Genomic DNA, 26442 nt, shown 5'->3' with positions numbered 1-26442 from the left:
TGGTCCGTTCATACTGGCCATTCTTCCGACATTCACCCACCTTTCAATAAAATAATAATTGTTAATTTCTAGATCATTTCCTTTACCCCTGTAGCTGTTGGCAATGATACTATTATGTTGAGTCATGGGGAACAATACCTACCTGCATTTCCTGATTGACTATGCCAGAAATTAGTGCATCTCAACAACTATTTCTGATTTCAATTGCTTTTCCTTGCCTTCATATAATTCATCTCACTTTTGACTATATAACTGTCAAGTTTAATAGCTTGTCTCACTCTGTTTGTAAGATCTACTCATGATAGATCATTCCTCTTCCATGCATTCTCTTCCAGAGCTATATTTCATGTGTAAGTCATTTTACATATCTATTTGTCTTATGAAAAAAAAAGAAAAGAAAAAAGAAGTATTTCATATCAGGTTAATGATTTCTCACCTAATCTTCGGGATCTTGAAGATCCAATATATTTATTGGATTAATGAACAAACCTCTTGAATCTATGCAATTTTTTTAGATTTTGTGTTGGTATGAGATTGTTTTATGTTGCAATATATGTTTGCATTTGATTCCAGATAATGATCTACTGCTTAACTCATTTTGAAAATATCTATGCAAAAAGGAAAGCAAGTTCAATTATCCTCTCTGTTATGCTCAAACCATAGAGAAAATGAGGGGACCAAGGTTAGTATTTGACTGAAATATAATATTGATTACAATGTGACTTTGCATCTTTTGAACTTAACTCAGAAAATAAAATTTAACTGCTGTTATGATGATCTTGTGATATATGGCATCAATTTGGCTGACTCAGCAGAATATTTTGGCTTATCAATCAAAAATTTCTACTTATGACAGCTGATGGACATTAGTTCTGAACTTCTGTTTAGGATCAGTGTTGAGTAATACAGTGTGTAGAATTAGTCCCCTAATGAGAAGTTACATCATTTTTCTTCATTCTTGAAAATATCTACTATGTATGCCTAGACTTCTCATGAAATTAAGGTGTCTTCTCTTTTGCCTTTTTCTTGTCCTGATGGCATCAAATACTAACAAATTCCTACTTATACTTCGCTTTAATGTAGAAAGCAAATTATTGGCTAGAATCATCAGCAGTTAAAAGAGAAAATTACACACCTTTGGTGCCATGGAGTTTCAAATGTTTTAATGGCACATATAAAGGGTAAGAATATAAAGCACATATAAAAGATAGACTACTCATAAAATTAAAATCAAGAGATTATATTGGACTTAAAAGAACATCCTTGATATGTTAGTGTGTTTCAACAGCAAATACCTCTAAAAATGCTTGGTACATTTGATTTCACTCAAACACAGTTTGAGAAATGGCTAAGCAAACAGAATGTGGAGAAACCAACTCAAACTAATGAGTAATCTTTCATGTTTCATTTTCTTTAAGTTATATATATTATCATCATCATCATCGTCATCATTTAATATATATATATATATATATATATATATATATATATATATAAATTAGAGAAAAGCCACTATTATGTAATTCAAACAATGATAGACATAAACCAAATCATAAAGAAAAAATAAAATATATTATAAAACATATAATTAGATCACAAAAGTACAAAAAAATGGATATTATACATTTATATTGTGAAATTTGATTCAATACTAAATTGAATTTTTCCCTGTAAGTTTGGAGTTATACTCCCTAATATTATTATTATTATTATTATTATTATTATTATTATTATTATTATTATTATTGTTGTTGTTGTTGTTGATAGACTTCCTCATAGTTTCTGTTTACCAAATTCATTCATAAGACATTGGTCAGCCTGAGTCTATAGGAGAAGACACTTACCCAAGGCGCTGTGCTGTGTGACCGAACTAGAAATCACATGGTTATAGTAGTGGTTATAAAGTGAGCTTCTTAACCGCACATCTATTCCTGCTCCTATGTTCAACATTATCAGAAAAAGTGCCAAGCTGAATCTGGCTGAAGATTTATGTTAAGTATCTGTGGAATATTCAGTGGAGGCGATGACAAATGACCAAGACCTTTGGCAATATTGTTGTGCTTGAGAAGACTCACCAAGTGGAACCATAGTTGTGGCCATTGCCAGTGGCATGTAAATAGCACCCATTACACTCTTGGAGTGTTTGGCATTAGAAAGGGAATCTAGCTGTACAAACCCTTCCAAATCAGACTAGAACCTGGTGCAGCTCTCCAGCTTACCAGATCCAGTCAAACTGCATGGAAAACAGACATTAAATTATGATGATGAGGATGATGATGATGATTGTACTTTGATCAATGGGTAATTCTGTGATGGAGGTAGTCATGGTTTTTGATCTTAGTTGGGAACACTCTATCCTTGCCAGCCTACTGACTGTTATAACTGCCACCATGCCTCATTCCACTTCACCCCTACTGATGAAAATGGAATGGCCCACAGGTTGTAGCTTGTCTTAGTTAGCATTTAGAAATTTAACCTAATCCAGGATTTGACAAGTATTAACAACTTAACAACAATTTTGTTGATTTAATTGATTATATTATTCAGAAATTAGGGTAATGACAGATATTTGAATAGAAGGCTGGTGATAGGGTTGATAATAGTAGAGGGAATGTGGTGGTGGATAGTCATAGTGTGAGAATTGGTGGTGGTGGTCATGGTTGTGGTTGTCATCATCAGGATGACAGCAGCGACAAACAGTGCTAATAGTCTAGGTTTATGATTATTCTGTGATCGTAAACATCATCACCATTACCAGCAGCAGAGCAGAAGTACAGACACCACTAATACTACTTCCACTACCATTAACATTACCACTACCACTATCAGCACCTTCACTACCATCAGCAGCATCACCACCATCACCACTGCCGCCGCTACCACCACCATCACCACTGCCGCCACCGCCACCACCGCCATCACTACTACCACTGCACCTTTAATTTTCTGGATATGTGAACCTCCAGAGATAAACCTTCTCAATTTCTTTTTTCTTAACCCTTATTCCACAGCAACATTACCACCACCACTGACTACAGCAACAACCTACAACACTCACACTTCCATCTCCAACACTGGCTGCCACCAACAAAAACACCAGCACCACCACCACCACCACTACTACAACTACATCATCATCATCATCATCATCATTTAGCGTCCGTTTTCCATGCTAGCATGGGTTGGACGGTTCTACTGGGGTCTGTGAAGCCAGAAGGCTTCATCAGGCCCAGTCAAATCTGGCAGTGTTTCTACGGCTGGATGCCCTTCCTAACGCCAACCACTCCGTGAGTGTAGTAGGTGCTTTTTACGTGCCACCCGCACTGGTGCCAGACAGAGCTGGCAAACGGCCACGAACGGATGGTGCTTTTTATGTGCCACCGGCACGAGGGCCAGGCGAGGCTGGCAACGGACACGAAACGGGGCGGTGCTGGCAACGGTCGCGAAACGGAAAGTTCTCTTACATGCCACCGGCACTGGTAACACATCTGCAATTTCCATTGATCGATTTCCATTGATCGATTTCGATTCTGATCCTCACTTGCCTCAATGGGTCTTCACAAGCAGAGTTTCGACATGCCACCGGCACTGGTAGCACATCCGCAATTTCCATTGATCGATTTTGATTCTGATCCTCACTTGCCTCAACACGTCTTCACAAGTAGAGTTTTGTGTCCCAAGAAGGGAAGGTATGCATACGTAGGCTGGCTCCATCCCATGTAGAAGGCCACGGGTTGTGGACTCACTTGTCCTGCCGGGTCTTCTCGCGCACAGCACACTTCCAGAGGTCTCGGTCTCTAGTCATTTCCTCAGTGAGACCTAAAGTTCGAAGGTCGTGCTTCACCACCTCGTCCCAGGTTTTCCTGGGTCTGCCTCTTCCACAGGTTACCTCCACAATTAATGACAATAGCAGCAACAACACCACTAGCACTTCTGTCTCCAACAACACTAACAACATCATCAACACCAGCATTGCCACCACACCACCACCACCATCACCACCACCATTCCAATCAAAACCACCACTACTACCACCACCAGCATAAAGAATAATACCTATTTCTTTACTACCCACAAGGGGCTAAACACAGAGAGGACAAACAAGGATAGACACACAGATTAAGTCGATTATATCGACCCCAGTGTGTAACTGGTACTTAATTTATCGACCTCAAAAGGATGAAAGGTAAAGTCGACCTCGGCGGCGGAATTTGAACTCAGAACGCAGCGGCGGACGAAATACCACAAAGCATTTCGCCCAGCGTGCTAACGATTCTGCCAGCTCTCCGCCAAAAATAATAATACCTGTTATACCACCACCACCACCACCACCACCACCACCATGCCCTCTCCCTGTCAACAAAGAAATGAAAAATAACTAAACAGAAAAAAAAAAACCTACCTTATCCACCAAGCATGTTTGTTAATTTTAGTACCAGAAATCACAATCATACAATTTTTATTGCTGTGTTTATTCATGGCTTTTGGCTGTTTTCCAGCCTATTCTACCTTAAATATTTCATTGAATTGGTTGTTAAGCACTTTCTCAACGGGGTGTCCTTTAGCTTGCTATCAATCAACATCTACAGGAAGCTAATGAGATAGCCCCACCTGTTACCAAAAAATTATTTTTACTGAGCAAGTTCTTATCTTTGGTGGTGAATAAGAGACTTATATTTTCATAATACAAGCAAACACATACAGATCTATACATACACACACACACGCACACACACACATCACATTGTGAATGTGTACATGTATATATCTATATATATACCCACACACACACACACACACCACACACACATATATATAGAGAGAGATACACACACACACACACCACACACACACGCACACACACATATATATTTAGAAAAAGATTATTATGACCAGTTCATTCGGTAACTCAGAGTTTCATGTCCATAAAATACTTAACTTTACATGTCTTGTCAGATCCTACATATATATATATATATATAAGAATAAATGTTTTATATATAAAGAACGTGAAATACAGGAAGGGACAAACACGGAACACAGACAAATCATTCGAAGCCTTCAATCTTCAGTCAGACACCGAATCATCATAGCAAATTTCGGCTGTTCAATTCTGATATTTGCTCCAACTCGGCCAGCCCCAAGAAAAAAAACTAAGCTGTAAGCATTAGATTTCTTGGTAGAAGACACGAATGTAAACGCACGAGACGGATGTAAATACGAGAGATGAAAACGAAATTGAAAACGGTAACGGTTAAACAAAATATAATATAACGGTGGTTGTCATACGACTTTAGACCAAATGAGACAAAACAACAAACATAGCAGCAGGCGTAGAAATAATTACCTTTTCGATATACATATACATATAAGTGTGTCTATGTGTATGTACAGAGAAAGATGTATACACATACACATACATGGGCCAACCAAAGCCTTGTGAGTGGATTTGGTAGATGGAAACTGAAAGAAGCCTGTCGTATATATGTATATATATATGTATATTTATATGTGTGTATGTGTTTGTCCCCCCCCCCCCATCATCGCTTGACAATTGATGGTGGTGTGTTTACGTCCCTGTAACTTAGCGGTTTGGCAAAACAGAATGATAGAATAAATACTAGGCTTCCAAAAAATAAGTCCAGGGTCAATTTGCTCGACTAAAGGCAGTGCTCCAGCATGGCCACAGTCAAATGACTGAAACAAGTAAAAGAGTAAAAGAGAGAGTATACAGAGAGAAAGAGAGGGAGAAGGAGAGAGAGATGTGTGTATGTATGTATGTATATAAATATCCTCTCTTTCCCTTTTTCTCATGCATATGCACACACACACATGCACACACACACATACCCGTGTATGTGCACACTTATACAAAAGGAAATCTCATTTAAAATGTTCCCTATATATTGATGATTTACAGAAGTTCACGTGCAAATCCTGATTTAGGTAAGAACTTTGACTACAATATGGAAATACTGGAAACTGGACCATTGGATGCTTCAAAGGAATTTTATGGGTAAGCAACTCTTTGGAATATTCTCTGGTAAATCCTGATCCTGCAGATTTATAATCAGAGACATTCAAGCTGTCAAACAGTGTGTGTGTGTGTGTGTTTGTGTGTGTATGTGTGTGTGTTTGTGTGTGTGCATGCATATATGTTTATATGTATGTATGTGAATTATCCAATATGTTTTTTTATTAATTAACAATTACAACAGTTGTTGCTTAGCTTCATGCTAAACCTTTATCAAACTGGCAAATGTTTATCAAAGCCATCCAGCAATGACCATTCCATTATGACCTGGCGTTGCTGGGTCATAGTGCTAGTGCATGCATATACAGCTGCATGCATGCGCACATACACACAAGTACTGTCCAAATCTCTGACCAATCACATAAAGCTAGCTGGCATTCAATTGGCGTATCGAGTTTCAGGCATTTTGATTGGGTTTTGGATAGAAAATTCACAAAAAAGTCACTTCTATTGATTTTTTAATGGCTTTGTGGAGTGACTGGGGAAATGTAAAGATGTTCACGACCACCCTTGGACAGTTTTGAATAACCATAGAAAGTGCGAGCCCTCTAACCGAAAAATTGTGGATTTGTATAAAGGATACACACACACAGACAGACATTTTGCCGTTTATATATATAGAGAGACTAGCAGTATCGCCCGGCATTGCTCGGGTTTGTAAGGGAAATAATTATATAAGCATTTTTAGAGATGTAAAGTATAATAGCCATCTCAATATGGCTAACCACAAAGGGGGAGGGGTGTTACTGTAGCTTTTTACGTTCTGAGATTTAATAATAAATTTTAGAGAGTTACTTCCCTTATATATGTCAAAAATGGATTGAAAATGGGAAAAATTGATGGTAAATTTTTTTTTAAATCGTAGACTCATCGTAGACGCGCGCTAATACCCAGACGGTCTCGATATGAATCACGACTATAAGATACCCAGTTTTGGTTAAACTGCACCGCAAAATGTGGGAGTAGTTAGGAATCTAAATCGTAGGAGACAGACACACAACCTCACTTTTATATATAAAGATTTCCTCTATTTACATAATATTGAGGTCTCTTTCTTTCTTTTGTTATCTTACTGTTTTTACCAATATACATATATATATATATATATATAAATATATATATAGTTACAGAGATGTACTTGCATAGCAAGTGACTTGATCTGAGATCGTGTGCTGGAACGAAAACAGTTGCAGCGTTGAAGGTGTTTATAAGCCATTTAAGAAACACACAAAAACCGTTAGATTCACTTCAACATTTAAATTTAATTTGTCAAAATATTTTCGTCGCTTTGAGACCGTGACCTGTTAGCACGATATTTTTGTCAGTGAACAGGTCGCGGTCTCAAAGCGAGGAAAATATTTTGGCAAATTAAATTAAATGTTGAAGTGAATCTAACGGTTTTTGTGTGTTTCTTAAATGGCTTACAAACACCTTCCACGCTGCAATATATATATACACACATATATATATATGTATGTATGTATGTGTGTATATGTGTATGCATGTATGTGTGTGTGTGTGCGTGTCTGTGCTTGTGATTGTCCTCCACCACTGCTTGACAACGAATGTTGGTTTGTTTACATCCCTGTCACCTAGTGGTTTGACAAAGGAACGGATAGAATAAGTACAATGCTTACAAAAATAAAACTGGAGTTGATTCATTAAACTACAATTCTTCAAGGCATTGCCCCAGCATGGCCACAGACCAATGGCTGGAAAAAGCAGAAGAATAAAAGAATACATTCTCTGCTTTGGTCTTATGTTCAAGGCATGAGAAAGCTTGAGTTTACATGAGAAGGCCTAACAGACCTGGTAGAAACAGCAGCCAAATCTCCCTCAAATCACACCTTACTGTCTTATGTATGTATATATATATGAGCCAATGAGGGGGACCTCTACATGGTAGCTAGACCTGGTAGAAATAGCAGCTAAATTTCCCCCAAATCACACCTTACTGTCTTATCTATGTATATATGAGCCTATGAGGGAGACCCCTACATGGCAGCTAGACATGGTAGAAATAGCAGCCAAATCTCCCTCAAATCACACCTTACTGTCTTATGTATGTATATATATATATATACAAGCCACTACGGTTATTTAATGTAAAGTCTTCCTCAAATCACTCTCGCTATTTACTCTCTTCCAAGAACATTTTCACTCACTCTTATCTCTTAGCTTGCCATACATTTTACTCATGTATCTATCAGCGTGATAGACAGAAACAAATATTACATCGCCATCGCCATCTATTGTCTACCTGTCAACACACACACAGTGAATTACTTTCATTTTATTCGTTGCACACTGTGTGTGTGCGTGTGGTGTAAACCACATTAAGAAAAGCATTTGACATACACACCAGAATGTGAGTTTTCTGTAAATTTTGCTTAATTGGAGTTTAAATTTTAAAAACTGGACCTGGCATGACCCAATGCATTCTACTCTTAAAAATGCTAGGTAAATTGTAATTGAAGAAATCCTATATTGTAGATTTCTATAACTGACAAAGGGAGGCAGATAAAATCTGCCTTTTATAATAAGAGATAAAATCTGCCTTTTATAATAAGAGATATGGCTTCATCTTCTATTTTTGCGCTAACAAGGGAACTTGTATGTAATTGTTCAACCTGATAGAAATTGCAGCAAACTGCTTTCAAATCATCCCCTATTGACTTCAAAGCTTTTGATCATAGGTTTGTTAGATCAGGGTTACCCTTGGGATAAACATGAACAACAATTGGTTTTATGCTTGAATAAGAAAACAATTTAAAGGCTAGCTATTTGCCCATTTTCTTCAACACCTTAGCCTTACAAGCAAGTAAAGGAATCTATATACAGCTGATTGACTGGCTAGATATAGTAGCCAGATCTTTCTTAATTCAAACCCTATCAGTTTAAAAGAGGAAAAGTGCATTGAACAATGTAATCCCAGATACAGTATATTTGATAAAAACAAAATAAGATGAGATAGTCATGGTTGGAATGCTTTTAATCATAGGCCTGTAGATCAAGTTTGTCCTTAGGATAAAAAAACAACAATAATTGGCTTTGTGCCTAAATAATAAAATAATAAAAGATTAGTTATCTATCTATAGCCCTTAGATCAAGATCCATATAGAAATGTATTGGCAGCATGATTTAACCCTCTACCATTCAGATTACTCTGTTAAATGCAATGCTTATTCATTCACATTGTTTTGAATTATTTATGCATGAGTAAAACGCTGCTTCCCCCCCCCCCATCCAATGGACAGTGCTGAATCATATCTGCTGAATAAAAAGCAATCAGTGTTTTCTTTTCATTAAAAAAATAATTAAGCATGCCTTTATTTCAATAGAATTTTTGGTTGTGTTAAACAAAGTTGAGGCAAAAGAAAAGACTTCTTGAGAAACCAAATAGTCTTTCCTTCCTTCATGCAAAGTTTGAAGAAAATATCTCTTTTGCATCTTATGTTTTTGGTCTCCTAAATATACTGCATTTTGTGGCATTATTTCAAGCCAGTCGGCTTTTTTTGCACAAACTGCACGTGCATTTTTCTCGTGTATGTGTAGTATTGATCGCAACAGCTGATGTACTTGCATGTACAAATGCACGTTCCCACGGCTTTATTGATCGTATTCTCACCTGGAATCGATTTTTGTAATTTTTTCAAGACTTATGCATGCCCTGATACCGTTGGTATCTACATATCAAATTTGAGCGCAATCAGATGGAGGATGCCCGAGATCCTAGAAGACACACACACAGACAGACAGAACGGATTTTATATAATAGATTATCAAATAACTTTGAGATTTTGATAATGTGATCGTGTATTTTTAGAATGCCATTGTAGGGTAGGCATGAGAAACTGGATCTGGCCTTTTTGCATGTAAAGTGAAAGTTGTGGTGCACCTGAGCACTGTATACAATAATTTCATTATTTTTTATTTTAAAATAGGTAGGATATTTAGGCTGAATATGGCCAGTTTAAATGCTAAAGCGTTAAAATTGTTGACTTGTGGTTCACTGCCTTGAACCATGGATTGATTCTAAAGACATCAAGAAATATTTCTCTCATTTAATGATTAATACATTTGTAAAGTACTCATTTAATTGACTGTGAATTGTTTCTTTTTTACAATTAGTGCTAGAAATAATGTCAAACCAAAAGTATTTGAAGAACCCGTGTGTCAACAAGCCCTTCAGAATCATCTTCCAATTAAAAAGAACAAGCCTGCACAGCAAAAATATCTTGAGGTTGGTTGTCAGTTGTTTTACTTTTTCAAGTCAGCTCATATATATATATATATATATATATTATATATATATATTTGTAAAAAATGAAGTTCGAAAATGCTGCTATATTATACAATTTTTAATTTTTATATATACATTATAACATGTTTCAGTTCCTGAAATGAACCTTATCAAAAAAAGTTATATATAAAAAAAGACAGCTCATGCCGTCAAACACAAGAAATTCATTTATAATACACAACGGAGTCAGACATCTTAGAGTTCATGTATAGTTGATATATAGTTTGAAGTAAGTTCATTCATGCTATATGTTCAAAGTGTTCGATGCAGTGGCCCACGGTGGCGATACATATTCAATACAAAAAACAGATCAAAGTGGTGGAAAGCAGTCAATACAGAAGATTGATGTTTCCGAAAGAGCGAGGAATTCATTTTTACCTTAAGCAATTGTGATGACCCATGGTGGGTGTTCGCAGCGAACACCCACCATGGGTCATCACAATTGCTTAAGGTAAAAATGAATTCCTCGCTCTTTCGGAAACATCAATCTTCTGTATTGACTGCTTTCCACCACTTTGATCTGTTTTTTGTATTGAATACGTATCGCCACCGTGGGCCACTGCATCGAACACTTTGAACATATAGCATGAATGAACTTACTTCAAACTATATATCAACTATACATGAACTCTAAGATGTCTGACTCCGTTGTGTATTATAAATGAATTTCTTGTGTTTGACGGCATGAGCTGTCTTTTTTTATATATAACTTTTTTTGATAAGGTTCATTTCAGGAACTGAAACATGTTATAATGTATATATAAAAATTAAAAATTGTATAATATAGCAGCATTTTCGAACTTCATTTTTTACAAATATATACCTACTCGTATACGAGCTAATCCTATTATAAATATATATATATATATATAATAATAATAATAATGATAATAATAATAATAGGGAGTATATCCAAACTTACAGGGAAAAATTAGATTTAGGAAATTTAGGATTATTTTTTTTTTAGTCATTGCAGAGCCTACACTTTGTGTCTACCTCATTGTGCGGGACATTAGCTTGATAGTTCTGGGTGAAGAGACTCTAATCTTGTGCTGCTAGGATAAATCCTTCTGTTTCGGCTTTCAAACCAACACTCTGCAGCCACTGATTGGTTCTTCTTATATCTACATCAGCTTCCCCAATTCATTTGGGCTATTGTGCATGCAATGGTTTTTCTTGCCAGTCTCAATATTTCCTTCAAGCTTTCCTGTTTGGCTTTTCTTTTTCACATTTTTTTCTTGCCTTACTGGATGGTGTGTCCTCTCCTTATCATCATCATAATCAGGGAGGTTAAGCTTTCATCTGTTTTTACATTCCCCCTTTGAGATTGAGTGCAGTTTCTTACTCAGTTTGTGTTGCCTACCAGCTGTGTCATCCATCTGGTGTTGCTTCAGGTTCTGAGCTGGCAGAATCGTTAGCATACTGGGAAAAATGCTTAGTGGTATTTGATCTGTCTTTACGTTCTGAGTTCAAGTTCTGCTGAGGTTGACTTTGCCTTTCTTTCACTCGGGAGCAATAAAATTAGTACCAGTTGAGTACTGGGGTCAATGTAATCGACTATCCACCTCCCCCAAATTTCAGGCCTTGTGCCTATAATAGAAAGGACTACTACTACTACTACTACTACTACTACTACTACTACTACTACAACCACCACCACCATTATTATTATTATATTATTATTATTATTATTATTATTATTATTATTATTCAGTAGTCTTATTTTTATAACATGTTTTCACTGCACTACTGAGTGCAGCTCTGTGTGTCTTGGGTATGTGTTGTGGTTTACTGTGATGCTCTTATGGTTACTGTATTGAAAGTGTTTTGCGTAAGATGTGTGCAGTGTCCAGTAGTGCAATTTTCTGTATGTTATATATATTTGTTAGACTTGGTGTTTTTGTTATGTATTTGTCTGAATATTTTTTTATCATACCTAATGTGCCTTCTATGATAGGAATTGTTTCTGTTTTTAGACTCCACATTTGAGTTACCTCTATTTTCAGGTCTTTGTATTTTGAAAGTTTCTCTATTTCTTTTAAAGAAATGTCATCTGTTGATATTGATACATCAATTAGAAAGCATTTTCTCTTCATCATCTCTGACAACTATATCTGGCCTATTGGCCTTAATTTCTCTATGTGTGTATTGGCATATCCCATAGTATTGTGGCTTTCTCCTTTTCTGTGACCTTTTCTGGCATGTGCCTATACCACCTTTTTTCTGTTGTTATTCCATAGTGTTGACATAGCTTCCAGTGTATGTAGGTCCCAATACTGTTGTGTCTGTGAATATATTCCTTCTTAGCCAGGACTGGACAGCCAGAGACAATATGATTTATTGTTTCTTGTCCATCTCCACATATTCTGCAGTTACTTGTTATGTTTCTTTTCATTATATGTTTTTGATAATTTCTGGTGGGGAGGCTTTGGTCTTGTGCTGCAATTAAAAATCCTTCAGTCTCTGCTTTGAGTCCTGAGCCTCTCAGCCATTGCTGGGATTTTGCTTTGTCTATTTCTTTTGCATTTAGTTTAGCCCAGTATTTGCCATGAAGGGACTTTTCTTGCCATCGTTTTATCATGATCCATTGCTGTTCTAGTTTCGTTGTCATTGTCATTCATAAGTGAGATATCTTACAATAAACATCACATAGTTATTATTATGTTTATGATGTAGATAACCTACAGTAGCTGTCACCCAAACTCCATCAGTTATATTTAGGTATGTTCTCCTAAGAATAAATTTTAAAATGAAAACACTGACTTCTTTTTTTGTAATTCCAGGATCCAATGGTTCCTCTGGTTGTCTCTCCAGGTTATATTTTATCTAAGAATAAATCAAAGTATCATGCAATGATAAAAACTGGAGAATTTTTTAATCCAATACAAGCAGAAGATACTGAAGAGTAAATATTTTTGTTATATTTTCTATTTATAACAACTATCTTTTAATTTTTACTTACTTTAGTCACTGGATTGTAAGTCATACCAAGGTTTTGTCTTGAAGGGTTTTAGTTGAACAGATCAACCCTTGTACTTTTTTCAAAGCCTGGTACTTATTCTGCTGGTAAATTTTGCATATATGGAGAGGTAAACAAACCAACACCAGTTGTTAAGTGGTGGCAGGGACCAAACATAAATACAAGACATTCACATACACACACACACACACATGCACACACACAAGCATGCATACAAACACTCACTCACATAGTGGGGGGTGTATGGCTTAGTGGTTAAGGTGTTGGACTCATGATCATAAGATTCTGGTTTCGATTCTCAGACTCGGTGGTGTGTTGTGTTTTTGGGCAAAACACTTCATCTCATATTGTTCCAGTCCACTCAGCCGGCAAAAATGAGTAATCCTGTGTCGGACCAGGTGGGAAATCCATACACTATGGAAATCAGGAAACTGACCCTTATGAGTCAATATGACTTGAGAAGGTAACTTTACCTTACCTTACACACACACGTGCGCATGCACACACACACATATACATATATGACAGGTTTCCACACAGTTTCCAGTCTACCAAATTCACTCAAAAAGCATTGGGCAGTATAGAACTCTTGCAGAAGACACTTGCCCAAGGTGCTATGCAGTAGAACTGAACCTGAAACTCTAAGTGGTCACAAATTGAACTTCTCGACCTCACAGCCATGATTAAAATTTGTCTTATGTATAAAATAGCAAAATTCATGTCCTGTTTGTGAATGTGCTGCCATCTTTCTTCTGTCTCAAATTGATACCTGTAATATCTAACATCTTACATTGAAAGGAGTCAGTCATTTCAATTTGGTTTTGTTTTAAATATATTTTGATGAGAAAGAAAAGATTCATATGTAGCAAATGAGCTCCCATCAAACAAAATATTTCAAACATCCAGAAAACTCTCTAAAAGCAGCAGACTGTTTCTGTTACTTAGGAGACTAAACCAAAAATGGAGAAATATATAGTTGCAGGGCATGCAATGCATACCCAAGATATATAAACAAAAGTAAATAACAAAATGGATGTAAATATAAATCATCCAAACAAGTCCAAGCCTAATACTTATAATTTCATTTTGCTTATGTATTTATCAGGAACAAGGAACCTGAGAATCCTGAAAGGTAAGATTTTTGAACTATTTTATTGACCCTTTATTTTTACGTCCGCCAAGGAAGGAGGTTATATTTTCATCGGCATTGGTTTGTCCGTGTGTCCGACTGTGTGAAAAATAATTTTAAAAATTGGGAACAGTATTTGATGAAACTTGCAGGAAAAGTTGGTGATGACACAAGAAACAGATCGTGAAATTTTGGTTGTGATCCGCGAATTTTTATGGATTCTTGAAGGATTTTTCATTTATTATATTTACTTTACATGTAGTATTAGCTACATTCTTTGATTATCTCCCTTGAAAACATGTTCATCCTTTCCACGTAACCTATGGTGGCGCTGCTGTTTCCAAAGTTTATTTTTGTTTCTCTATTAGTAATTTTACTCGCATATCTATCTTAAAATGAGCTGCTTGGCAGAGGTCTGTGCTCACCAAGTGCTTTTCTAGTTAGAATTGTATTAATGATTTTCAACATAGATAGAAGTCTATGTTAACCTCCAGTACATGAATGGTACTTAATCTATTGAGATGGAAGGATAGAATCAAAGATGACTGCCACCTCCTCAGGACTTTTCAGAGAGTTAATGATAAATATAAATATAAATACTACAAGGCTTTATGTTCTACTACTTCTTTCCTGAAATGCAGCATTCTTTTTTTTAATGCATGTTGTTGTTGTTAACAACAACAACAATAATGATCCTTTCTACTAAAGGTACAAGGCTTGAAATTTGTGGGGAGTGAGCTAGTTAATTATATTGACCCCAGTACTCAACTGGTACTTTATCGACCTTAAAAAGATGGAAGGCAAATTCGACCTCAGCAGAATAAACTGATGATGATGATGAGGATGATGACAACAACAATAACAATAGGAAGAATAATATTAAATGCCCTGATGCAATACCAGGCACTGGTTCTCATGGTTTCTCATCTTAACTGATTAGAAGTATTATCATCTACATGTTTTGTCTTGGTATAAAAGAAGGGCTACAGCAAATATTCTGTAGTAAAGATTGTTTGCCAACATAACATGACAGTCCTGGTTTAGGATGAATGTTGCTGTAATTACACTTTTTGGCACAAGGCCTAAAATTTTGGAGGAGGGAGCTAGTTTATTACATTGACCCCAGCACACAATTGGCACTTATTTCATCAACTCCAAAAGGATGAAAAGCAAAGTTGACTTTGGTGGAATTGGAACTCAGAATGCAAAGATAGATGAAATGCTGCTAAGCATTTTGTCTGCTGTGCTAATGATTCTGCCAGGTCACCACCTTAGTAGTAGTAGTAATAATAATAATAATGATAATAATAATAATAATAATAATTTTTGCTACAAGGGCAACTTGGGGTGGGGGGAGATTAAGTCAATTACATTGACCCCAGTGCATAATAATCCTTTCCACAATTGGCACAGTGCATAACTGGTACTTATTTAATCAACACTGAAAGAATAAAAAGCAAAGTCGGTCTCAGCAGAATTTGAACTCAGAATGTAGTGATGGGCAAAATACCGGTAAGCATTTCACCCAACACGCTAATGATTCTGCCAGCTTGCTGCCTAATAATTAAAATAATAATAATAATAATAATAATAATGTTAATGCTTTTTATATTATCAATGTATTATTTATTAAGACCAGCACAGTCACGTGTTTACTATTGAATAAAACTGAGAGGGAAGAAAAGAGGGGAAAATGTATAAACAAATGGATGGACCAAGAAAATGAGAAAAAAAAATGCATTATATTTCAGAGACATCCTCCTGGAGAAGCTACATCAACAGATTGCAGATTTAAAGCTTTTCCTTGAGGAAGAACGATACAAACACATGCAAAGCAAAGTAAAGGTCAGCAAGAACTCTCTCTCTCTCTCTCTCTCTCTCTCTCTCTCTCTCTCTCTCTCTCTCTCTCTCTCTCTCTCTCTCTCTCTCTCTCTCTCTCTCTATCTCTACAAGTGTGTGTGTGAGTATTGTGTATTGTATATCTGTATTGTATTTATATGTGTACAAGTTGCACTATTTTACACTTGATTTTAACTGAAAAATCTGGGTGGCACAAATACACAAAGCAAAAATAAAACAATGAAGGAAAAGAGAATTGGAAAATGGTGCATTTATACACAAGTAAATACAGTATATATATATATATATATATATATATATATATATATATATATACCAAGTAAGTTGGGGGTTGTAGATCCAACCCTCTAAGGGATAATACTTATCCAATATACTGTTGGTATACTACCCAAATTATTAATGCACAAGTGTTTTTAATTGCAATGCAACAAACTCACTTATTGTATTAAATGGGTGAAGGTGAAGAAATATTTCACCATTAATTTATATTACAAATAAGAAAATGGAGAAATATATTAGTTGGTTTATCAGCTTTACGATATTAGAATGTTGCCTTATTTAATTATCAAAACTACAACCATAATAACATACATATATACAGTATAAAATTCAATACATTTAAGATAAGAATGCAAGTAGTTATTAAAAACATTAATATAAATTGTTAGAATCATTAAAATCACTTACAGCTGTTTCAGCCTATGGAAAAAAGTAATTTTTTGTGCCTATACTTATCATGTTTTTAATAACTACTTGTATTCTTGTCTTAAATGTATTGAATTTTATGCTGTATATATGTATGTTATTATGGTTGTAGTTTTGATGATTAAATAAGGCAACATTCTAATATCCTAAAGCTGATTAACCAACTAATGTGTTTCTCCATTTTCTTATTTGTAATATATATATATATATATATATATATATATATATATTATATATATATATTATATATATATATTATATATATATATCAATGGTCTGCTAGTGAGCGGCCCCCTTAATTATCAGCTAACATCTTGTTTTAAGTTTTCCTTTACTAAACCTCATGATATTGCTTCTAATAAATCTTGATTTTTATGACTATACCAACTATGATGTCTGTCTGCTCCCTCAGCCCTACCCCTAACAGATATTGCCCTCTGTTCTCTCAGCCTTAGATATACAGGGGATTTGATAAACTAGTCTAGAAATTAAAACTGACCCCATAAAAACAAAAAAATCAGTGACAGGCAGAGTCTGTAACAATGTATATCTTCTTGAAAATTCAGTAACTTCTAAACTGGAGTGAGACAGCATGTTCTTTGTTTATCTCCTTAACTTCTTGGAAATTTTAGGTATAATTATACTAATGTGTCCATCTGTTCTAATTTAATTAAATTCTATGTCTTTGTACAACTGAAGATTGCTCTACATTTTAAATTGATGTAATGATTGCATTGTTCGATTAAATGGAGTTGCATGAAATGATCGTACTGCATTACCTCTGGATATCCTTGTTGCTTATTTTGATTATATATATATATATGATATATATATATATATATTACATCGATCCCAGTGCGTAACTGGTACTTAATTTATCGACCCTGAAAGGATGAAAGACAAAGTCAACCTCAGTGGTATTTGAACTCAGAACGTAATGGCAGACGAAATACGGCTAAGCATTTCTGCCAGCTCGCCACCTTCTTTCAGTTTCTGCCTACCAAATCCACTCACAAGGCTTCAGTTTGCCTGAGGGTATAGTAGTAGGCACTTGCCTAAGGTGTTCTGTCATGAGTACTGAACCTGGAACCATGCCTGCACCTATATATATATATAGTTTTATGTATTTTAGAAAAATGCCATTATTAAATATGAGACAATATCTATTGTGCTAGAAATAACATAATATAGCAATAACCCTGTTCAATTGTCCAGGCATTCTTAGTTGAACTGCCTGAGGTGGTCCAAACAAGTGGCTGTATGATCACCTATTGCAGACACCCTGAACCATGACAGTCAACAGATGGTTGCGGTAAGTGTGTGTGTGTGTGGGGGGTTAAAGTGAATACAGTGGGGAGATGGGTGAAGGCTGTGATGAGGAGATGTGGGGGAGAGATAGCAAGAGGGAGATATGAGATACACATTAAGAAGTTAAACTGACCTCAGCTGATCACAGTTGTTAGTCAATTTATATTTACAAAACGGGACTTTTTTTCGTAACACCACTATTTTTGCTTTTAATTTCTACTGTAGGCAGAGCAATTTCTCAATGACACAGTCAAAGAACTGCAGACACAACATCAGGATGAAATCAGGTCAGTCTTTATTCTAGTGTTTTATATATATATATATATACATATCACCGTAACCGACTAGGCTAACAGATGTTGCTACACATCACTGGTCACAATGCGCTTCGCATTGTTTTAGCCTCCAAATGACGCCACCCCGCTGGCTAAGCGAGCAGGCCAACAGAAGAAAGAGTGACAGAAATTTGTGGCAAAAGAGTACAGCAGGGATTGCCACCAACCCCTGCCAGAGGCGTGTGGAGCTTTAGGTGTTTTCGCTCAATAAACACTCACAACGCCCGATCTGGGAATCGAAACCGCGATCCTACAACCGCGAGTCCGCTGCCCTAACCACTGGGCCATTGCGCCTCCACATACACACACACACACACACACATATATATATATATATATATATATATATATATATATATATATATATAATATATATATATATATATATATATAATATATATATATATATATATATATATATATATATATATATATACACACAGACACATACACACACATATATATCATTGTTGTCGTCATCGTCTCCCTCATTATCATCATCATCTCATCATCATTTTAATGTCCACTTTTTCATGTATGCATGCATTGGACCGAGTTGGTTGATGTAGATTTCCTACTGTCATGTACCCTTCCTGTCACCAGCCTTCACTTGTTTCCAAGCGATGTAATACTTTCCAGGAGCCAGACATGTTTAGGCAGAATACTGGAAATTAGGGACACCGTTTGTATGATAGATACACTCAATTGCAACTATTTCAAACTGTCCAGGCACACACACACACACACACACCACACACACACATAGACACACATGCACGTGCACATGCATATCATCATCATCATCATCATCATAGGAACACAAGCACTTTCACATGACAGAACTTCTGCCTATCAAATAGATTAAGTCTACATCCCCAAGTAGTAGTTGTTGTACTACCACTGCTGCTGCTACTACTGCTGCTGCTGTATAATACTACTACTACTGCTGCTGCTGCTGCTACTGCTACTACTACTACTACTACTACTACTGTTAACTGTTCTTTTCAGGCAACCAGAAGTCACTGTTAGTAAAAGCTGTTATTATTTTTCCTTAATTTTTCTCAAGTAAAATTGAAGAAGAGCACACCAGAGTTATCAAAGAAATTGAAGAGAACCACAGAAACCAGTTTGAAAATTGCAAACAGGAAATGGAGTCTCAAATAGGTAAGACAACTGAGAAAAGAATTTTATAAGTGGAGACCACTTAGTTTCCAGTTAGTACATGTGAGATAATCATCTCATCATAACATTTGATAGGATTATAAATTTGAATTTGAAATCAAGGAATAAGGGGAAAAGATGCAAACCTCCACAAATAATTTGTTTGTTCATTTTTATAAATAAGAGCTCATGCTCTTGTTAGATTCATCAGTGTGGCTGGTTAGCTTTGACTGAGGAGGCACAATTAGGTCAAAACACCAGTGTCTTAAAGTCTCATTGCACCAGTGAATTGTGTGTGTTATGAAAACACATCATTTAAAAGGAGGAGGTGTCTTCTGATATTAAAAACAAAAGTGATCAGATATTCCCACTTGAATCTGCCACAGCATATTAAGAATGAACAGATACACTATTATTAAAGTGGAAGGAAGTTATCTAGAAATTAGAGACTTGACTTGAATGCTTGCAGCACCATCTGTTCTCATTGCAAGCTTACAACAAGGAGCAGGTGGTGGTATGAAACTGAGCAATGGATTAAATCTACCACCTAAATTGGCCACAGTAGGATTTGAACTCTAAATGCAATGAACTGGAACAAATATCCTACTTCATATGCTATCAATCCCACCAGTTCACTGCTCTAGATAGGGACTTTGTGTATTGAATCAGGAAGGATGAAAGACAAGCAGTAGCTTAATCATCCTCAGATCATATAACATCCTAAATAAGGAAAAAACAAAAAAAGCATATTGAATAATATTTTCCTGTATTTATGACCTGACTGGAGAGTCATGGCTGGAACACTTTCAATCATAGGTCTGCTTCATCAGAACTGACCTGGGATTTAATAGCAACAGCAATAAACCGTGTATATTATTTCCATTAAAAAAATCCATGGTCCAAGGAAACTGTATTGAAGCATAGTGATATGTGCTTCAATAGGCCAATGACCACACAAAATATAAAGTTACCTTCTCGAGTTATGCCAACTCACAAGGGTCAGTTTCCCAGTATCATGGCACATATTCCACACATGGATGGGATGCCAGTCCTTCACAGGAATACTCATTTTTTCCAGCTGAGTGGCCTGGAGCAATGTGAAATGAAGTGTTTTACTCAAGAACACGATGCATTGCCCTGTCCAGGAATCGAAACCACAATCTTATGATCATGAGTCCAATACCTTAACCACTAAGCCACATGCTTCCACAGGCCAATGAACACATGGTGTTTACTCTTTTCCACATGGGGTGTCAACATTACTGTGTGAGAAGCAGGTAGTTTAGTCACTGACCCCTCAATCATGAGACAGGTTGGGTGTCAGTAGTTAGTGGAACATGGCTTATATAGTATTTATCTTCAATTCATTTATGTATGTCCCCACATTTGAAACATTTGTATGAGATATTTTTTTTTATTTCCATGTCTTTGTATATTTGGTATCCTGTTAAAAATGCAGAAAGCTTGAAAGAACGTAATTCCTCTCTCCAGAGTGCTTTCAATTCATACCAAGCTACTCTTCTAGAAGAAATGGAAAAGGAATGGTCTTATAAGCAGCAAGAGCTCTATAAGAAGTTAGAGGCAGAATATCAAGAGCAAATCAATGCTTTGCGTTAGTATAAAATACTAACAACCTGATGTGATGTTTTGTTACCTACATCTAATAATATCCACTAACACTTTAATGATGTATTTTGTCCTCTAGATCAGTGTTTCTCATGAAAGGAGATGGTATCCCCCTCCATGGGTGGGCATCTGGGGATTGGATTGAAAAAGGAGTGGACTTATTGCCAAGTTTATATTGCAAAGAATTATATGGATGGAAATTCTATTATGTCTCCTTATAAATAAAATGGATAAAAATTTCCTTTTTATTTTTGTGAGAGGCTGTTATTTGTTTGATTGAGAACCACTGCTCTAGATTACTAACATGGATTAACATTTACTAATAAAAATAATTATGTTGATGAATAATATTATTGTGTGAATGGTAAGGCAGTGAGCTCGCTGAATCGTTAGGATGCTGGGCGAAATGCTTAGTGGCCTTTGGTTCATCTTTATACCCTGAGTTCAAATTCTGCTAAGGTTGACTTTGCCTTTCATCCTTTCGGGGTTGATAAAATAAGTACCAGTCAAGCACCGGGGTTGATGTAATTGACTTCCCCATTCCACACCAAACTTGCCGGCCTTGTGCCAAAATTTGAAGCCAATATTACTGTATGTGCATGTGTGTGTGTGTGTGTGTGAGAAAGAGAGAGAGAGAGAGATTGGTGTTATAAACTCGGAATCAGAAATACATTTTGGTAACAAACATGCTTTATCAATTAATACCAAAATAATTACCATTGGTATAGCTGTTATGATACAAGGCTTTACCAGTGAATGCTACTAACATAATTGCAATCAGTGTGACCATTAATGCACAAGGCTTTTAATCAAAAGGATTGTCTGTTGTATCATTTAACCTTTTTGCATCAACCCATATGCAATCTCCACAATTCCTATAACCATTTTAGTGTTTATATTTAATTAAATCTGTGTTAGTAAAAATTTTGTGTAAGAATATTTTTGTTTAGTTGTATTCAGTATTTATATATATAACATCCACTTTTCCATACCTTGCGTGGGGCGGACAGAATACATTGAAGCAGATTTTTCGATGGCTAGATACCTTTCCAGTCACCAATCATCACCTGTTCCACACCTCCCACATGCACCCGTGTGTGTGTAGTCAAAATGTTGTGATAGCCAGAAAGTAAAAGAAGTTGTGTGTGTGTGTGCATGTGCATGCACGCATGAGTGTGTGTGCCTTCAATTTCAGGATTTCTATAAAAATATACCTTCCTTGGGGAAATATTACCTGACAGGTAAGTGTTGGCATTAGGGGAAATATTACTTATGACAGGTAAGGATTGGCAACACAAGTTCAATTAATGCATGGAAAAGTGGTTATTAAAATGATGATGATGGTCATGGTTGTTGTGGTCATTGTCGTTGTCATGGTGGCAGTGGTGACATCGACAATGACAAACATGTTTGCCAATGTAGAAAAATCATCAGTGTGTACAAAGTACTTTGACATATTTAGCATTAACTTAACATTATGTGTGAAGACACACATATATATACATGTACAAACATGTGTGTATACGTGCACCTTTGTCTGTGTGTGGGTCTGTGCATGTTTGAAAATTTTCAAAAAACTTTTCAGAAAATTTTGATGAAAATTTTCAAAAAACTTTTTTGAAAATTTTGATGAAAATTTTCAAAAAACTTTACAGAAAACTTTTCAAAAATCTTCACAGAAAATTTTCAAAAAACTTTTCTGAAAATTTTGATAAAAATTATCCAAAAACTTTTCAGAAAATTTTGATGAAAATTTTCAAAAAACATTTCAGAAAATTTTGGTGAAAATTTTCAAAAAAACTTTCTGAAAATTTTGATTAAAATTTTAAAAAAATTTTCAGAAAATTTTAATGAAATTTTTCAAAAAACATTTCAGAAAATTTTGATGAAAATTTTCAAAAAACTTTTCAGAAATTTTGATAAAAATTTCAAAAAACTTTTCAGAAAATTTGGATGAAAATTTTCAAAAAACTTTTTTGTTTTGTCTTAACTTTCATCTCAGAGCTGCGGCCATGCTGATGCACAGCCGTTTTGCTCTACACTTATTACTAGGAGCCTCCTCTAATATGTGGCACTTGATGAAGAATGGAATTTGATCAGAAAGATTTAATGAAAATTTTCAAAAAACTCTAGAGAAAATTTTGATGAATATTTTCAAAAAAACTTCTCAGAAAATTTTGATGAAAATTTTCAAAAAACTTTTCAGAAAATTTTGATGAAAATTTTCAAAAAACTTTTCAGAAAATGTTGATGAAAATTTTCAAAAAATTTTTTATAAAATTTTAATGAAAATTTTCAAAAAACTTTTCAGAAAATTTTAATGAAAATTTTCAAAAAACTTTTCAGAAAATTTTAATGAAAATTTTCAAAAAAACTTTCTGAAAATTTTGATAAAAATTTCAAAAAACTTTTTTGAAAATTTTGATGAATATTTTCAAAAAAACTTTTCAGAAAATTTTAATGAAAATTTTTCAAAAAACTTTTTTGTTTTGTCTTAACTTTCATCTCAGAGCTGCGGCCATGCTGATGCACCGCCATTTTGTGCGACACTTATTACTAGGAGCCTCATCTAATATGTGGCAAATGGAGTTTGATCAGAAAATTTTAATGAAAATTTTCCAAAAATTTTAAAGAAAATTTTGCTGAAAATTTCAAAATTTTCTGAGAAGTTTTTTGAAAATTTTCATTAAATCTTTCTGATCAAACTCCATTCTTCATCAAGTGCCACATATTAGAGGAGGCTCCTAGTAATAAGTATAGAGCAAAACGGCAGTGCATCAGCATGGCCGCAGCTCTGAGATGAAAGTTAAGACAAAACAAAATATTTTTTTGAAAATTTTCATCCAAATTTTCTGAAAAGTTTTTTGAAAATCTTCATCAAAATTTTCTGAAAAGTTTTTTGAAAATTTTCATCAAAATTTTCGGAAACGTTTTTTGAAAATTTTCAGCAAAATTTTCTTTAAAAGTTTTGGAAAATTTTCATCAAAATTTTCTGAAAAGTTTTTTGAAAATATTCATCAAAATTTTCTCAAGGGCGTTTTGAAAATTTTCATTAAATCTTTCTGATCAAGTGCCACATATTAGATGAGGCTCCTAGTAATAAGTGTCGCACAAAATGGCGGTGCATCAGCATGGCCGCAGCTCCGAGCTGAAACTTAACAAAAAAAAAAATTTTTTCGAAAATTTTTTGAAAATTTTCATCAAAATTTTCTGAAATTTTTTTTGAAAAGTTTCATTAACATTTTCTGAAAAGGTTTTTGAAAATTTTCATCGAAATTTTATAAAAAATTTTTTGAAAATTTTCATCAACATTTTCTGAAAAGTTTTTTGAAAATTTTCATCAAAATTTTCTGAAAAGTTTTTTGAAAATTTTCATCAAAATTTTCTGAAAAGTTTTTGGATAATTTTCATTAAAATTTTCTCAACACTTCTTTGAAAATTTTCAGCAAAATTTTCTTTAAAATTTTTGGAAAATTTTCATTAAAATTTTCTGATCAAACTCCATTCTTCATCAAGTGCCACATATTAGATGAGGCTCCTAGTAATAAGTGTCGCACAAAATGGCGGTGCATCAGCATGGTCGCAGCTCCGAGCTGAAACGTAACAAAACAAAAAATTTTTTTGAAAATTTTCATCAAAATTTTCTGAAATTTTTTTTGAAATGTGTCATTAAAATTTTCAGAAAATTTTCAAAAAACTTTTCAGAAAATGTTGATGAAAATTTTCAAAAAACTTTTCAGAAAATTTTAATGAAACTTTTCAAAAAAAATTTCAGAAAATTTTGATGAAAATTTTCAAAAATCTTTTCAGAAAGTTTTTATGAAAATTTCACAAAAAGCTTTTCAGAAAATTTTGATGAAAACTTTCAAAAAATTTTGATGCACCGCCATTTTGTGCGACACTTATTACTCGGAGCCTCATCTAATATGTGGCACTTGATGAAGAATGGAGTTTGATCAGAAAAAATTGATGAAAATTTTCAAAAAACTTTTCAGAAAATTTTGATGAAAATTTTCAAAAAACTTTTCAGAAAATTTTGATGAAAATTTTCAAAAAACTTTTCAGAAAATTTTGATTAAAATTTTCAAAAATCTTTTCAGAAAGTTTTTATGAAAATTTCACAAAAAGCTTTTCAGAAAATTTTGATGAAAACTTTCAAAAAACCTTTTTATTTTTTCTTAAGTTTCAGCACAGGGCTGTGGCCATGCTGATGCACTGCCGTTTTGCGTAACACTGTTATTACACAGCCACTCCTGCACCTATTAACTGTTGATATTTTCACTGTAAAATTATATTAGATATTATAAGTACCAATTTGAAATGGAAAACAGCAACATGCAATGATGACAGTGAGATGATTAGAGCAGTTGCTCTTTTCCGTCTCAAATTTATGCTTGTAGTGTCCAATTCTAAAGAGAGGAAAAGTTAGAAAAATTTGTTCTTTCCTCATAACATCATTGTTTTCTTCAAATTTTTAGGAGAACGCCTTGAAAATGAGAAGGAGTCAGAAATCGATAATTTGATGAAAGAACATCGTGAGCAAGAGGAGCAACTGAAAAAGGAACATGGTGAAAAACTTGAGGTGTATACTTTTTTTTGATTTTCTATAAAGTATTTCATTGCCTTTTTTGATTTTATAATGCTATACAATATTATAAGTGGAGGCACGTGGCTTAGTGGTTAGGGTGTTGGACTCATGATCATAAGATTGTTGTTTCGATTCCTGGACTGGGCGATGCGTGGTGTTCTTGAGCAAAACACTTCATTTCTCGTTGCTCCAGTCCACTCAGCTGGCATAAATGAGTAACGCTGCAATGGACTGGCGTCCCGTCGAGTTGGGGAACACATATGCCATAGAAACCGGGAAACCAGGCCCATGAGCCTGGCTAGGCTATAAAAGGGCGCATTTATTTATTTATACAAAATTTTAATATTATACAATTGAGAAAAGATTGAATGTTACACAAAACTGTTTCTCTTTGACTTTAAAATTGACTCCCT

General features: G+C 34.9%; 1 protein-coding gene across 2 annotated transcripts in view; it reads left to right on the top strand.

Annotated features, from left to right (window-relative positions):
* Window positions 1-26442, top strand: part of LOC115219853 (reticulocyte-binding protein 2 homolog a-like) — a 37707-nt gene that overhangs the window by 2553 nt on the left and 8712 nt on the right. The window contains exons 2-11 of one of the 2 annotated variants that reach the window (XM_029790142.2): window positions 574-682; window positions 5921-6016; window positions 10166-10277; window positions 13121-13242; window positions 14423-14449; window positions 16198-16291; window positions 18545-18606; window positions 19721-19818; window positions 21275-21427; window positions 25920-26023. In XM_029790142.2, the coding sequence (XP_029646002.1) occupies window positions 669-682; window positions 5921-6016; window positions 10166-10277; window positions 13121-13242; window positions 14423-14449; window positions 16198-16291; window positions 18545-18606; window positions 19721-19818; window positions 21275-21427; window positions 25920-26023 (882 nt within the window). In that variant the 5' untranslated portion in view covers window positions 574-668. The remainder of the gene's footprint in view (window positions 1-573; window positions 683-5920; window positions 6017-10165; window positions 10278-13120; window positions 13243-14422; window positions 14450-16197; window positions 16292-18544; window positions 18607-19720; window positions 19819-21274; window positions 21428-25919; window positions 26024-26442) is intronic. The other variant, XM_036509573.1, reaches the window with a different exon arrangement.

Source organism: Octopus sinensis, linkage group LG15, assembly GCF_006345805.1.
Source record: "Octopus sinensis linkage group LG15, ASM634580v1, whole genome shotgun sequence".
NCBI lineage: Eukaryota > Metazoa > Mollusca > Cephalopoda > Octopoda > Octopodidae > Octopus > Octopus sinensis.
Note: the sequence above shows the minus strand (reverse complement) of the source record. Positions and strands in the feature narration are given on the sequence as shown.